Source organism: Anas acuta, chromosome 16, assembly GCF_963932015.1.
Source record: "Anas acuta chromosome 16, bAnaAcu1.1, whole genome shotgun sequence".
NCBI classification, from domain to species: Eukaryota; Metazoa; Chordata; class Aves; order Anseriformes; family Anatidae; genus Anas; species Anas acuta.
This window is the reverse complement of record NC_088994.1, coordinates 16,110,181-16,124,081: the sequence shown is the minus strand read 5'-3', so window position 1 is coordinate 16,124,081 and position 13,901 is coordinate 16,110,181. Positions and strand designations below refer to the sequence as shown.

General features: G+C 56.6%; 1 protein-coding gene across 4 annotated transcripts in view; it reads left to right on the top strand.

Moving 5' to 3' along the window:
- Nucleotides 1-11,456, top strand: part of NOL4L (nucleolar protein 4 like) — a 58,305-nt gene extending 46,849 nt beyond the window's left edge. For all 4 annotated transcript variants that reach the window (XM_068700985.1, XM_068700987.1, XM_068700988.1 and 1 more), the window contains 6 exons: nucleotides 3,728-3,999; nucleotides 4,221-4,406; nucleotides 4,498-4,689; nucleotides 4,772-4,894; nucleotides 5,097-5,298; nucleotides 7,034-11,456. In XM_068700985.1, the coding sequence (XP_068557086.1) occupies nucleotides 3,728-3,999; nucleotides 4,221-4,406; nucleotides 4,498-4,689; nucleotides 4,772-4,894; nucleotides 5,097-5,298; nucleotides 7,034-7,233 (1,175 nt within the window). In that variant the 3' untranslated portion in view covers nucleotides 7,234-11,456. The remainder of the gene's footprint in view (nucleotides 1-3,727; nucleotides 4,000-4,220; nucleotides 4,407-4,497; nucleotides 4,690-4,771; nucleotides 4,895-5,096; nucleotides 5,299-7,033) is intronic.
- The last annotated feature ends 2,445 nt before the right edge of the window (nucleotides 11,457-13,901 follow it).

The window sequence follows — 13,901 nt, the reverse complement described above, 5'->3', positions numbered from 1 at the left end:
CCGAGGCAGAAAGGAGCAGGGATCCCGTGCCGAGGGTGCTCCCAGCCTGGCCCCTGCGCCCGGCCACGCGCGCCCGGCTTTCAGGGGCTCCTCCGCCTCCAGCCCCCTGCCCGCGGAGCCCCGGCTCCGGAGGTTCGATAGGGGAGTGAAATATTTCGCTTCCCGACTGAAAGATCAAACCAGCTCGAAGTGACATTGTTTTTACAGTTCCATCTGCTTCAATTAGGTCGTGGGGGTGGAGCAGAGGGGCTTCCAATTATCCTCATTAGAGGGGCTCCTCGCTCAGCCAAACTCCAGCCGCGAGCAGAGAGCTCACGAGACTCGTGCTGGTTGATAATGAATATATTCATGGCTGCACAGCCTGGCTTTGCTCTCCTGCTGCTCGCGGAGCCCTGCTATTTATCTGTGTATTTTGGGAGCGCTCTGGGAGTTTGCAGAAAAGCTCCCGAATCGCAGAAGTTTGGTGTGCGCGTCTCAGCGGCGGTGTCCGGGAGCGCAGCCCTCCCTCACCTCTGCTCGTGGTCCTGGGGATGCCACGTCCCTGGTGGAGGGTGCGTGGGGCCAGGCTTGGGACCAGGCTCTCCAACAGCATCCCCTGTGGCCAAGGGAGCCCTAGGTCTGGTCCTAGCACTGGGGGGGGTCCGGATCTGGCCCCCCAGGGCAGCACTCGCTGCTGGCCATGGGCCGGAGCTGCCCTGGTGCTCCCTCCCGAGGGCTTCCCCGTTTTTAAGCTGGCTGAAGCCATTCCCGTTCTGATCCGAGGTGCTCAGCAATCTGGATTTGCAGCCGTTTCTCTGCCCACAAGACTGAGATTAATCCACCACTCTACCAACAGAGCTTCTGGGAGAGCACAACCCATAAAAGTGAAGAATTAAGAAAATTATCTGTAGCTCGTGGGTTTACAGACCTCGCTATTTACATCCATTCATCCTCGGTTTAAACGGAATTGTTCTTGCAGTAGGTGCTGGTCCCTTATGTTCGTTTCCCATTTCATTTCCATATTCCACCTGAACAGGCTCCCGAACACCACTTCGTGTTTGCTTTCAGGATTTTTTTTGTCTGTAGCAAAGCCAAGGTTTGTAAACGCGGTGGGACCGGCTGGAAACCTGGTCTGCAGCTGCTGTGCGTGTGTCGTGCTGCACAAAGGCAACCCCGAGACATTGGAAGCCGGGGGGGGCCGTGCCTCCCCCTGCACCCTGCCCGGTGTGAGCAGCCGGTGCAGGACTGGTGATGCCGATGGGGATGAGCTGGGGGCCACGGGGTGGGCAGGGCAATCTGAGGGTGCCCAGGGCAGGGCAGGAATGCTCACATCATAGTGGGGATGCTCAGAGCGCTGTGAACTCTTCTCCTAGGTGCCATCTCCCTCGGTGCGCCCCTGCCTGCTGGGGGTCTCTGTGCCGGGTGCCGTGCCGGGGAGCTGACGGGGGGTCCCTGCCGTGGGTACTGATGGTGTGGTTGCTGTGGCTGTGCCCGGGCCTGGTGTGCAGCTCGTGCCTCCGCACACAGCAATAATGCTCCTTAATCCCCCCGAGAGGCATCGCAGGATGAGGCCGGAGCCTCCCTCTGAGCTGGGAGCAGAGCAGAGGGAGGGATGAGGCTCAGCCTCCAGCAGCCCTCCGTGCCCCGGCCATGTTGGGGAGCTAAACTGGGGCCGGCAGCCTTGCTGCTGGCTGCAGAGCAAAGCCTGAGGGCATTTTCCATGCCCCTGGTCCTGGTGCCCTGCTGGCAGCACCTCCAGCATCGTGCTGGTGCCATGGGCAGGGCTGCAGCCACCCCACGGGGCTGGGGCACGGAGGGTGCCCGGGGCAAGGAGCCTGCGCTCGCCTCTGCCTGCTCCCAGACCATGAGTGGGGCAGGGAAATGGAAGGGACGGAGAACTTGAGCGGGGTTGTTTTAATTCAGGGGCTTGCAAGGGATGGAGCAGTCTGGGAGCAGGGAGCGCTCGTGCCTGTGCTGGGGCGGTTCGGGACACGCAGGGCCCTGGCCGGCCCCCACGGTCTGTTGGGATGCCTGAGCGTCCTCAAGTCTGTTTATTTTAAGGGATACAAAGTCCTGCGCTGCTGCAGCCTCCGCAGGGGTCACAGGAAAGTTCGCTGCAGCTTCTCATTAAAGTTCCCTGCAGATGCTGGCTGGGGTTTGGGGAAAGAAGGAGGAGGAGGAGGTGGTGGCAGCAGCCGGGCACCGTCCCCCTGCCCTGCGCCCGCAAACCTTTGGACTCTGCGCCCACGTGCGGGCAGCTGGCGGCACGGGGACAGGGTGACCCCACAGCCTGACCCTGGGGCTGGGAACCAGGGACCAAGGGCTGGGGATCGGGGACCAGGGACCGGGGCCCAGGGACCGCCATCTGCTTGTCACCGGCTGCAGCTTCTTTGTTCGCAGCTCGGCGCACACTTGCACAGGAAGCGGCTCCCCACGTGCTTCGCCCTTTCCCTCTCGCGGAGGCACCTAATGAAATAAAGGATTTACTGCAGCGAGGGGGAGGGCAGGGGCAGGGGCTGAGCGGGGTTTGACGACGTTGTCCCTGGCCTGGGGTCGGGCTCCTTGGTGGGCGTGGGGCCGCTGGCAGCACAGGGGATGGGGACGGGGATGGGGACGGGGATGGGGACGGGGATGGGGACGGGGATGGGGACGGGGACAGGGATGGGGATGGGGATGGGGATGGGCTCTGCTGCAGCCAGGCAGAGCAGCACAAACATGGGAGGCTGGGAACAGCCAAAAACCCGAGTGTGTGAATGGACAGAGGAAGAGAAAGCGGGTTTGGGGCAGGGGAGGGTGCGTGGTGCCACCGGGGCTGAGCCCGTGGGGTGCGGCGAGGGCGATGCTTTGCACGGGCAATGGGGCACTGTGGGGAGGCCGTGGCTGCCAGCAGAGCTTTGCATTTGGAAAAGCAGCAGCGGGAAGAGGGAGGGCAGGGAGGGGCGGTTGTGGCCGCCCTGGTGGCCCTGGGGAGGGGGCTGAGCCCAGGGGGGGCACGGCACAGGGGGACGAGAGAGCCCAAAGGGGGCTGCGGGCGGTGTGTGACTGGTGCTGGGGGCACGGGGACGTGGGTAGGAAGGAAATCTTGAGGAGAAGCCTCGCCAAGGGGTCTGCAGCCTGTTCACAAAGCTCCCCCAGCTGCTTGCAGGCTGCACGAGCCCGCTTTTACCTCCCCAGGTGATCCTGTGCTCACACAAGGGGCAGGTCCCCAGGTGCCGGAGTTCATCTCCTCCCTCCCGTGCCGGGTCCCAAACCGTGCCAGGTGCACCCCTTGTGAAAGCCTTGGGAGGCGAGGGACCCAGGCGGGGAGAGGAAATGCCCCTTTCTCCTCCCTGCAATGCAAACAGAAACCTAAAAGGACCAAATTCCAAAGTTCTTATTCAAGCCCGGGCGCCACGGCCCCAGGCAGGGGTGCGGACGGTGGGACTGACACCTCCAGAGGGACAGGGGGACAGGGGGACAGCTGGCTGGCTGCGGTGCAGAGGGTTCAGGGAACAGCAGGAACAAGGTGGCAGAGCCATAAAGCGATGGCCCTACAACCTCCAGCTGCTGCCTGCGAGAGTCCAGAGCCAGTTGTGCCCCGTCTGTCCCTGGGCACCTCGCAACGAGGCCAGGCCTCTCCGAGCGGCACCGCGGCCGTGCTGTACGTCCAGCCGGGCTGGGGGGGGATCATTTATGGGGGGCCGGGGCTGCCACCTCGGGGCTGTGGCCCCAGGACATCCCTGGGGTGACCGTACGTCTGTCCTTGCAGATGACTCCTCGTCAGAGAGCTGCAGCGGGAATGGCTCCTCCACCCTGAACCCCTCCACCTCCAGCAGCACGCAGGGCGACAGCGCCTTCCCCGAAATGAACGGCAATGGCACCGCGGCCCCCATGGACTTCACCGCCTCGGCCGACGACCAGCCCATCAACCTGTGCGACAAGCTGACCCCTGCCCACGTCACCCCCTCCTACCAGTCGGACAGCTGCAGCACCGACGGGCTGCGCAGCAGGGTCAAGTACGCGGTGAAGACCACGGCAGAGGTACGGGGCTGGGCTGGGCTGCGCGGTCCCGATCCACGGGGCACGGCACGCGGGGAGCGAGCGCACGTGGTGCTCCTGGGCTGGGCTGTGAGGGGGAGGCTGGGACACAAGGAAGGGGAACTGCAACATCAGGACAAGGGAAGGGCTTTCGAGCTGCCCGTCCCATGGCTCTGCCTGTGGGGTGGTGCGGGGTGCCCACGGTAACCCCCGTCTCCTCGCAGTCCCCGCCGTACAGCTCCGGCAGCTACGACTCCATCAAGACCGAAGTCAGCGGCTGCCCCGAGGACCTGACCGTCGGCAGGGCCCCCACGGCTGATGAAGATGACGATGACCACGATGACCACGAGGACAACGATAAAATAAATGACTCGGAAGGGATGGACCCGGAGAGGCTAAAGGCCTTCAACGTAAGGACGGCACCGCGGGGACGGGGTTGGGGTTAGCGAGCCTGCCGTGCGCCGGTTCGGCGTTCCCACCTCGTGTCTCTGTGCTCTGCAGATGTTCGTGCGCCTCTTCGTGGACGAGAACCTGGACCGGATGGTTCCCATCTCCAAGCAGCCCAAAGAGAAGATCCAGGCCATCATCGAGTCCTGCAGCCGGCAGTTCCCGGAGTTCCAGGAGCGGGCTCGCAAGCGCATCCGCACGTACCTCAAGTCCTGCCGCCGCATGAAGAAGAACGGCATGGAGATGGTGAGCGGCCGCCCCGCGCTCACCTTGCCGTGGGGGTCTGGCGGCAGGGCCTGAGCACGGCTCTCCCCTTCTGTCTCCTCAGACCCGGCCCACGCCGCCGCACCTGACCTCAGCCATGGCCGAGAACATCCTGGCCGCCGCCTGCGAGAGCGAGACGCGGAAAGCAGCCAAGAGGATGCGGCTGGAGATCTACCAGACCTCCCAGGTACCGCGCTCGCAGCAGGAAGGGTGCAAAACGGGGCAGGAGGGGAGAACGGGAGGACTCAGAGCGAGTTGGCGAAGCGTTTTCAAAAAGCCTTCCTGGAAGGCTGCAGGGTGGGGAGCTGGGGAGGGGGAGCCCAGCTTGGTCCCGGCCACGCGTCGGCCCGCGCGGCCTCGCTGCAGCCAGCCTCTGCTTCCCTGTGCAGGACGAGCCGATCGCCCTAGACAAGCAGCACTCCAGAGACTCCACAGCCATCACCCACTCCTCCTATTCACTGCCAGCCTCGTCCTACTCCCAAGACCCCGTCTACATCAATGGAAGCCTGAACTACAGCTACCGTGGCTACGGGTCCCTGGGAGGCAGCCTGCAGCCACCCGCGCCGCTCCAGACAGGGAACCACAGTAACGGTGAGTGGCCCCCGGCCCCCCCAGCACCCAGCCCTGCTCCCGCAGAGCCTCTCCAAAAATCCCTTCTGCCTCGGCAGGGCTCTGCCCCACGGTTCAGCTCACCTCGTTAGCAAGCGGTTAATTGTTGACCTGAACTTGGAAGGACAGTCTAGGTGGAACTGGTGGAGTGAAGGAGTGTCACTTAAAAAAAAAGAGAATCTGTAGCAGCTATTTAATAATTAACAGAGCGAGTGCCTATCACCGCCCTGATCTCATGGCTGGTATGAGCCGTTCCCTCCCCAGCCTTCATCGCCTGCTCTCGGGGATGGGGCCAGGGCCGGTGCAGTTTGGGGCACAGCTCAGGATGGCGAGGGGCTGCGTGGCAAAAGCAGCTGGGGAAACAGAACGGATGCTGCAGGGCGAGAAAGCTGTAGGAGAAAGCAGCGAGGCATGTGGGGCCGGCTTAGCCGTGAGCAAGTGAGTGGAGCGGAGCAGCCCGGGCTGGAGCAGGGCACGTGGGGAAGCACGATGGGAACGGGAACAGGCAAAGCGAAGCTCCCCGGGCAGCAGCCCTTTGGCTTTGCTCGCCCCCCAGCCTGCCATACAGCCACATCGCCACGAGCAGCCCCCTCGGGGGGTCCCTCCTGGCCCTGCTCTTCTGGTGGCCTTCACCCACCCCATGCACCCCAGTTTCCTGCCCCTGCCCTCCCTGGTGGAGGGAGGATTTGAAGGGATGTGATTTCCGGAGTCCTGAGAGATGCCTGTCTGGGATTAACTCTTATCATCCCTTCCTAATGCTTCTTAACCCTGAATAAAGATCCCACCCTGGCCTCCAGCTGCTGAGACCTAATCCTTGTGGCTGCCGTGGAGGCAGCTCTGGGCCCCCTCCAGCCCAGCACGCACGGCCCTGGCCCCGCCGCCCTCCTCGTGCTGGGCATGGACACCGAGTGGTGGGCTCTGGGCAGGAGACAGCAAACAGCTGCAGCCACATCCCACCGAGAGCCCCAGCAGGAGCAAACAGGCTCCGTTTATAGCAGACATCAGCAAATTTGCTTCTTTTTAATGGATTTTTAAACCTCTGCTTCCCATTTTTTTTCCTTTGCTCAGGCGCTTGCCCAGCACCATGCGAGCACGCTGCCCTGGCACGGGGCAGGATGGAGCCCGCAGGGGGCTGCTACCCCCGGGCTGCCTCCTCCCTCCATCCCCCACTGAAGGCGATTCTTGCTCAAACCCACTTCCCCCCCTCCCAGTGTTTTGCAGGACTCCATTTCATTGATGGACTAAGCCAGGGACACGTACAGCCCAGTGAGCGCATCCAGCCCTCCCCACGCCGTGTGTCCGGGCAGCCCGAGCCAGCAGCCTGCTCAGCGCCTCTTGGCCAGTGCCCCCGGGCTCCCGTGGGCTGCAGTTACCCCACAATAAAACAGGGAAACGCACCCTGGGCAGGATGTGACTTGTCACGTGCAGGGAAAAAAGCAGGATGGGTTTGAGCAGGGGCAGGGACGTCCCTGGCAGGCAGCTTGGCAGCGCAGGTTCGGCGCCTGGCAGCTCGGGGCTGGCAGGCGGCGGTCACGAACTTCCAGCAGAGCAGATGAGGAAGTGCAGGAAGTGATTTTTGTAATGTTGACTCAAAAATCCCTTCCCTCGCAGCTCGTGGCCGCTTACCTGTGCTCGGCTCCGAGCGCAGCTGCGGCGCGGGGTCCGGCCGGGGACCTGCTGCCTCGTCCTGAGCTTCCCTCTCGCTTCTCCTTGGCAGGTCCGACTGATCTCAGCATGAAAGGGGGGGCCTCCAGCACGGCCCCGTCCAACAGCACCAGCAGGGGAATGCAGGCTGCCCAGCTCAGCCCCACGGAGATCAGCGCGGTGCGGCAGCTGATCGCCGGCTACCGGGAGTCCGCGGCGTTTCTGCTCCGATCTGCAGATGAACTGGAAAACCTCATTTTACAGCAGAACTGACTCCTCGTGTCTGCGTCGCTCCTCTGTCAAGAAGACAATTTATACCTGCTAGAAAGAGGCTCCCAGCAGTGTCCTGCTCAGGACCACCATCGTCCTCCCGTGAAGCAGTGGGTACATGTAGTTTTAGAAGGTGGAACCCAAAAGACCTGTTTTCTTTTACACTCCAAGCACCTGGGACTTCAGGCACAAGGACACATTTTTGAACCGTACCACCACGCGTGCGTCCAGCTGACCAGAAGCCAAACCTGCGGCTTGGAAGGATGTGGGACTTTCAAGGGCAGAAGGGAGCCTGGGGAGGTTTGGGGCTGCAGATGTATTTAGAATAACCTTTGTGGACCCAAATGTTAGAATCCCGTCCCCAGATAATTTCCAAGTCTTAGGTGAGCTGAATCACATATTTATTGAGAAATGGACCCTCCTCACCCCTTAGTAATTTATTTTTCTGAAAATGGATTCTTTTGAGTTTGTACAGATTGCCAGTTTTTTTTGTCTGTCTGATCGGAAGGAGTTTATTCCTGTGAAATAACACATTCCATATCACTACACTACTAATTTCCAGGCAGCTATGCCTGTTTCTCTGGGGAGCCCTTGTCCCACAGGGTGCGAGTTCGCCGTCCAGCCCTCGCGCCTGTCGGTTGCTCAGCCCCCGGTAAGCGCAGGTGGAAGCTGACCAACGGAGGGAGCGTCCTGCTTAGACCTTGGCGCTAAGCAGCCCCGTGTAGCAGCAGCAGTGGGGGCTCAAATCTCCTGCAGAGACTCGGCAAAGCTCGGCAGACCGGCTAGAAGGACGTCTGGCGCTCCTTTAAGTCACTGCAGATCAGAGAAGGAAGGAAGGAAGCACCTGAGAAACACTGTCTCGCGTTCACCATCTGTATTCTACCTCACACTCCATTGTGGGCTTTTTCCAGGACTCCCAAGCTGGCTCTGTGACTGTAAGCGTGGCAGACGAGCGGACAGGACAGCACGGAGGAGCCCGGGACCAAACCAGCAGCCGAGGACCGCCGGCGCCGCGCTCCGTCCCGCCGGGGTGCCGCCGCTGGCCCAGCGCGCGCCGACCACGCTCGCGCCGCGCTCCTCGGCGAGGGAGGCTGTGCTCAAAAGTCTGTGTGAAACCGACACTGGGGGTTGCAACAAGAGAATAAACTATTTAGAAACCACGCACGGGTGTAATAAAGGCTAGCGCGGATTCTCTGCGCGAAAGCAAGCTCCGCCAGCGAGCGGCTCGCTCCTTCCCAGAAGACGTTCGGGCACCGCTCAGCAGCAGACCTGACAAAAAAAGCCCTCCAGGGCCCAGGATCCTCCCCCCCCCTCCCTGGCCACAGTCCTGGAACAAGCCCACAATTCCCAAAGTGTGGAAAAAAAAAAAACAAAAAACAAAAAACGTAGTCTGGTTACCATCCTGCCCCGTTACCGTCCCTCTCCCCCAATAATGCACTTCGTTTTGCTCAGTGCAATACCTACTACCAGTGCTGCTAAAACCAGGGACTTCGCTCAGGCACTAGGATGCTGAGCAGAGCCAAGCAATGCAAGGCGCTCTGTAGCCATATAGAGCAGCAAGAAGTGCTGCCTGACACCGCCAATTCTTCTCGCCGCCTCCCTCCCAGTGCTGGCCTGGCTCCTCCCGGCCCTGCTCACGGGCAGGAATTGTCACCACGAGATCGATTTGATAAGTACAAAACCATATATAGCTCATTTGGACCAGAGATACTCTCTCTCCTTGGAGCCAGCTTTCTCTTTTCTTTTTTTCTTTTTTTTCCCTCTTTTTTTTCCTCTCTTTTTAGGCCGCTTTGAGCCTGAGGATGAGGGCTGCTGCTCTGCGGAGGGCGCGGGCAGGAGCTGCAGAGAGCCCTGCTGGCACGGCCCGGGGCTGTTACAGGTAGCAGAGGCCGGTCCCCCGCCAGGAGTGGACCCGGGCAGCTCGTTCAGTAGCCTTGGTAGCCAACTGAACGCCCAACACACTGGAAGAAAAACAAAACCTAGACCCAGTTCTTAGTTTCAGTACAGAAAAAGCCACCGGCTTTTTGAGGACAGGCTTGCCTGGCCCGGCATCAGAAGGGATGAGCCGCTGCATTGACTGTTTTTCCCCAAACCTTTAAACTTCCCCTGACATTTGGAGAAAAGGGACGGAGCTCCCGGCCGCCCCGCGCAGCCCGAGCGTCCCTGCAGAGAGAGGTAAGGTGGAGGCCTGCTGGTGCCGTGCTGGTGTGGGAACGGGGAGCATCGTGTCTGCTCGGAGCACCCCGGGTTTGGGGCCGGGCTCCCCCCGGCCCGGCAGGCAGGGGAGCGGGGCTGGGGTCCGCAGCAGGACCCCGGCCCCGTTGGCCGCACGTGAGCCAGGTTCCAGACTCGATGCTTTCCCCAGCACTTCACAAGCCTGCTTGGTTTGTCCACTGCATCCTCCCATACTCGGAATTTATGTAAATATTTATTTTTGTGTGGATACCATGAAGTAACAAACCTTTTACAAAAGATGTAACCGCAGCCATTCGTGAAAGTCTTAATGTTAAAGAAAGAGAGGCAGAGACAATCGCTGTCCCAGAATTCTCCCTCTCTACGATTATAACCCAATTGGTGCCTCTGCTCCCGAAAGAGGCCCCGAAGAACATTTAGCCATAGGTTTGCCATCCAGTTCACCGAAAAAGAGGTTACCCAGGGGCTTACGAACAGATCGACATCAGCTACAGTTTGTTTCAAGTTTTATTTATACCAGTTTTAGCTGTCTTGACCAGATCACCTTTGAACTTGTCTTAGCATGTATTAAAGTTTAGTAGCTCTTACACTTTTTTAAACTGCTGGTAGAACACAGATGAGACTCATGGTTGCATAGGAAGGATGTTAAACAGTCTACCCTGTCACAACAACTGATGTTCATAACTTGCAGCTGAATGGTACAGACTCAGATTTCCAAAGCCCTGGTGACAGCCACATCTGTGACAAGTTATGAAACAAACGAGATCGACTACGAATTTCTCTGTCAGGGATTTTTTTTTTTTTTCTTCTCATTTTATTTTTTTTTTTGGTGAGCCACAGCTTTATGGTTTCTTTGGAGCAAGCTCCGCAGACATCTCAGTGCTCTTTACCTGATCTGCACCCAGCTGTGGCTCCTCTGCGGGCCAGGACTGTTTCGCAGCCACGTTCCTGTGCTCTCCCCAGGCAGGAAGGGGTCAGGATCTAGTCTAGGTTCTCAACAAGGAGTGAGCAGGAGCAGAATACAACAGCTTTCCAGATTTTCTGAGAGGTGAAAGGAGAATGCTGGGTTAGCAAATGGTCTGGATGTTTTTTTTGTTTAAGAAAAGCTAATCACGGATCGAGAAAATAGGCTTTTTTTTTTGGTGTTTTATTATTATTATTATTTTTTTTAAATACAACCATCCTGCCCTGGATGTGCGGTTCCCATGACGGTGTTTCTACATGGGAGAGCGTTCCCGGGATTCCGAGCAGATGTAACTCGTACCTCCCCGATCCAAAGGGCCACTTCCCTCCCACGGGTGGCTGTCGGATTTAGTACCAGTTCATTACAAAAATGCTGCTTTGAACTCAGAGGGTTAATATACTTTTGATTTGTAATTTTTTGTAAAACTTTTTACAAGGTAGCATAGTATTTCACCAGAATACCAACTACAATCCGTCCATGGTCTGATTTTTATATAATTTAGTGGTGCTTTAGAAACTTTTGTTTGGTTGTTTCGGAGCTGTACAGCTCAGTTCTTCGCCTGTATCTACCTAAGACCAATGTGAACCTTTGTATTTTTGCTCCTAATTTTGGACTCAGTGAAAGTGTACTGTTTACATGTACAGAACTCCCGGCCCCTGTGTGTTCTGCAAGACCTGCTGTTGAAGAGGAAGCTGCACCTCACCCGGTTCGTCTGCTTAACAAAGCCACAGCCTCACTCACCCTCATTGACACACGTCCCTACCTTAAGGAAGACCCCACAGAATCCAAACGCCCTTTAAACAGCTTTGGGTTTTGCACAAGATATTATCACTTTTTTTTTTCCTGTGGCCAATTTAAAGATTGGCTGCGCTTCAAAATGAGAATTAATCTGAAGTTCAGTTCACTAAATAACCAGACCTCCAAACACAAATGGCACGGTCCTGCTATTTCACCATCTTCCTTCTGACATCGGAGGCACAAAGGTGAAAGCTGCCCAGCTCAATTTAGGGTCCAAACAATGGAGAAGCGCAATCGAGCCAACTGGGGGCTTGTGAGGAAGCGGGGGGGGGGGAAACACTCATCGGCATAATTGGAAACGTACTTTAACTAACACGGTTAAATCGCCCGAGATGTTAATTTCAGATTAAAATGGTAGGAGAGCGTTCCCTCGGGAGACGGAGGGGCTCCAAAACGAAGCAGAAGATGGCTCTTCGGAAAGCCAGCGCTTTCCAGAGGGGCCAGAGAGAAAGCATATGGCACTTAATCCAGCTTTTAAGGTGACACTTTATTGCTTAATCAATTGATTCATTTCAAAATGATATTTTTGCAGATAGGCACCTATGCAACTTAATGTGGCTCTTAAGCAGATGAGCACTTCCTCCTCAACGAGCTTGATAAGAGTTATTTGTGTTATATACTGTGGATTTTTCCAGTAAATGTGGCTTAATATTTTAATTCTTAGAATGTGTGTCTATTATATATGTGATGCAACTTAATTCTGTTCTGTTTGTGGAATGATTAGCACAGGCCAACTCCCTGTTCCCCTCACTTAACAAAGACCAATGAGCTGTTAATCAAGCTGTTATCTCCATGGTATTACTTGCTAAATGCACTGATTTCATAAGTATGTGGAATCCTTTTTTTTTCTTTTGAATCTGTATATCATATATAAGACTGAATCTACTTAATAAACACTGTATAACAAAAAGGGCTCTCTCCTCAAAATCAACCCCAGCGGGGGCTGCTGGCTCCCCGCTGCGCCCCGCGCCATCGCCGGCCGCGTCTGCTCCCCGCAGCACAGGCAGAGCCCAGCCCCAGCCCCGCAGCGCGCCAGAGGTCAGTGTCATTCGCCACCAAAACCTGGTGGCTTCTAAATTTAGGTCTTTTTAAAAAAAAAAAATTGACCATGCAATTATTTTGACATAAGCTGTGCTTTCCATTCCGTAACAGACAGCTGCAGTTACCGTAGAGAGCAGCGTTAGCACTCACAGGCGGGGATAGTCACGGATTAATGCTTAATTTATATTTTGACAAAATTAATTTTGTGAAGTGTCTGTTTTTTGTGGAAATATGGAGTTTTCATTGAAGTTTGTGGAAAGTTCTCCCTCTCCTCATGGAAAATACTGATTTTTTCGTTATCAGCTTTATTCATTAAGTATAATAAATCTTTGCATCCATAAAATGTCTATCTCAAAGCGCTCTGTAGATAAAATCTCCTGACCGGGCTCAGTGAGTGGCTGAGTCAGGAGGGCCGAGGAAAGATGAGTCAAATCCGGTCACAGCTTTGGTGGAAACATCCCATTTTGACGTACGCCCTTACCTGTGATGCGGAACGGGCAGGACCTTCCCAGGGATTTGCTGCCAAAGCCTTGAGCGAGCAGCCCAAGGGTGCCCTGAACATTTGCACTCGTCAATAGTCAGCTGGGACAGCGCATCCCAAAACGGCCCCTGCGTGTTAATTGCTGCTAACACACGTGTGTCTGTGTGCACACACAGCTACCGCAGGTAATGCATGTCCCAGCACTTCCAGAACACCATTCAGTTTTAACACACATTAAGCCCCTGGGGAAGCTCTGTTCCCAAAGTGAAAACCAAGCCAGGGAGGTGCTGCTGCAAATCACAGGCAGCAGCAGCAGCAGCAGTCGCGTGGCCGTGCAGAGCCCTTCCCCTACCTCTGGAAATTCCTGCTGCTGCTCCTGCAGCTCTGCCACGGAGAGCCTTGGGCTGTCCACTGCTCCACGGCGCTGCAAAGCGGGATGCCAACAGCGGGCAGGAGACTGCCTTTGGAAGAGGAAATCAGTTATTTAGCAGATAAATGTCATGGAGGAAAAAAAAAAAATATTTATATTTGTTCTGTGTGAAATTCAGCCATTAATAACGGTTTAACTTTGAAGCCTCCGAGCTCCTCTGCTCTGCAGATAACTAATCCTGACATCACCATTCACCACCCCAATAAAAGACAACTGCTGATTTCAATTATTTAACAATTTTAAAGCTCCCTTAAGTAACAACAAAGTTTTTGCATTCCTTGGTTTTGGCTTACTTAAATTACCTGGGTATGTTTAAAGGCACCCATGTTTGCAGACACAGGGTACCACCAGCACACGACCCCAAGCCACAGCCCCCTTTTTCTCCTTCCCAAGCCCCCTTTTCTCCCTGCCAAGCTGGTGCCAAAGCAGCTGCTGCCCCAGCCCACGGCTCCCCTCATGAACAGGACCCCAGAGCAGCAGCAGCTGATGTTCAGCCAGCTGAGGTCAGGGGGTTTCCACGAGCCAGCTGCCTCTGCCGAAAGACTGCGGCGAGGACTGACGGCTACATGGAGACATCCCAGCTCCAAAAGCGAGGGATTCAGAGCTTTAACCTCCTCCCGTGCTTGGGACAGAGCTTCTTGTTGCACTCAAATGGAGCAAACATCCAGCTTTTGGTTTTGCTCCCCCCCCTTTCAGCCTTATCACTATTTTTAAAGCCAGCAGCGCAAGGAATGTGGGCTCCGTTACCACCACGCTCGTGCACG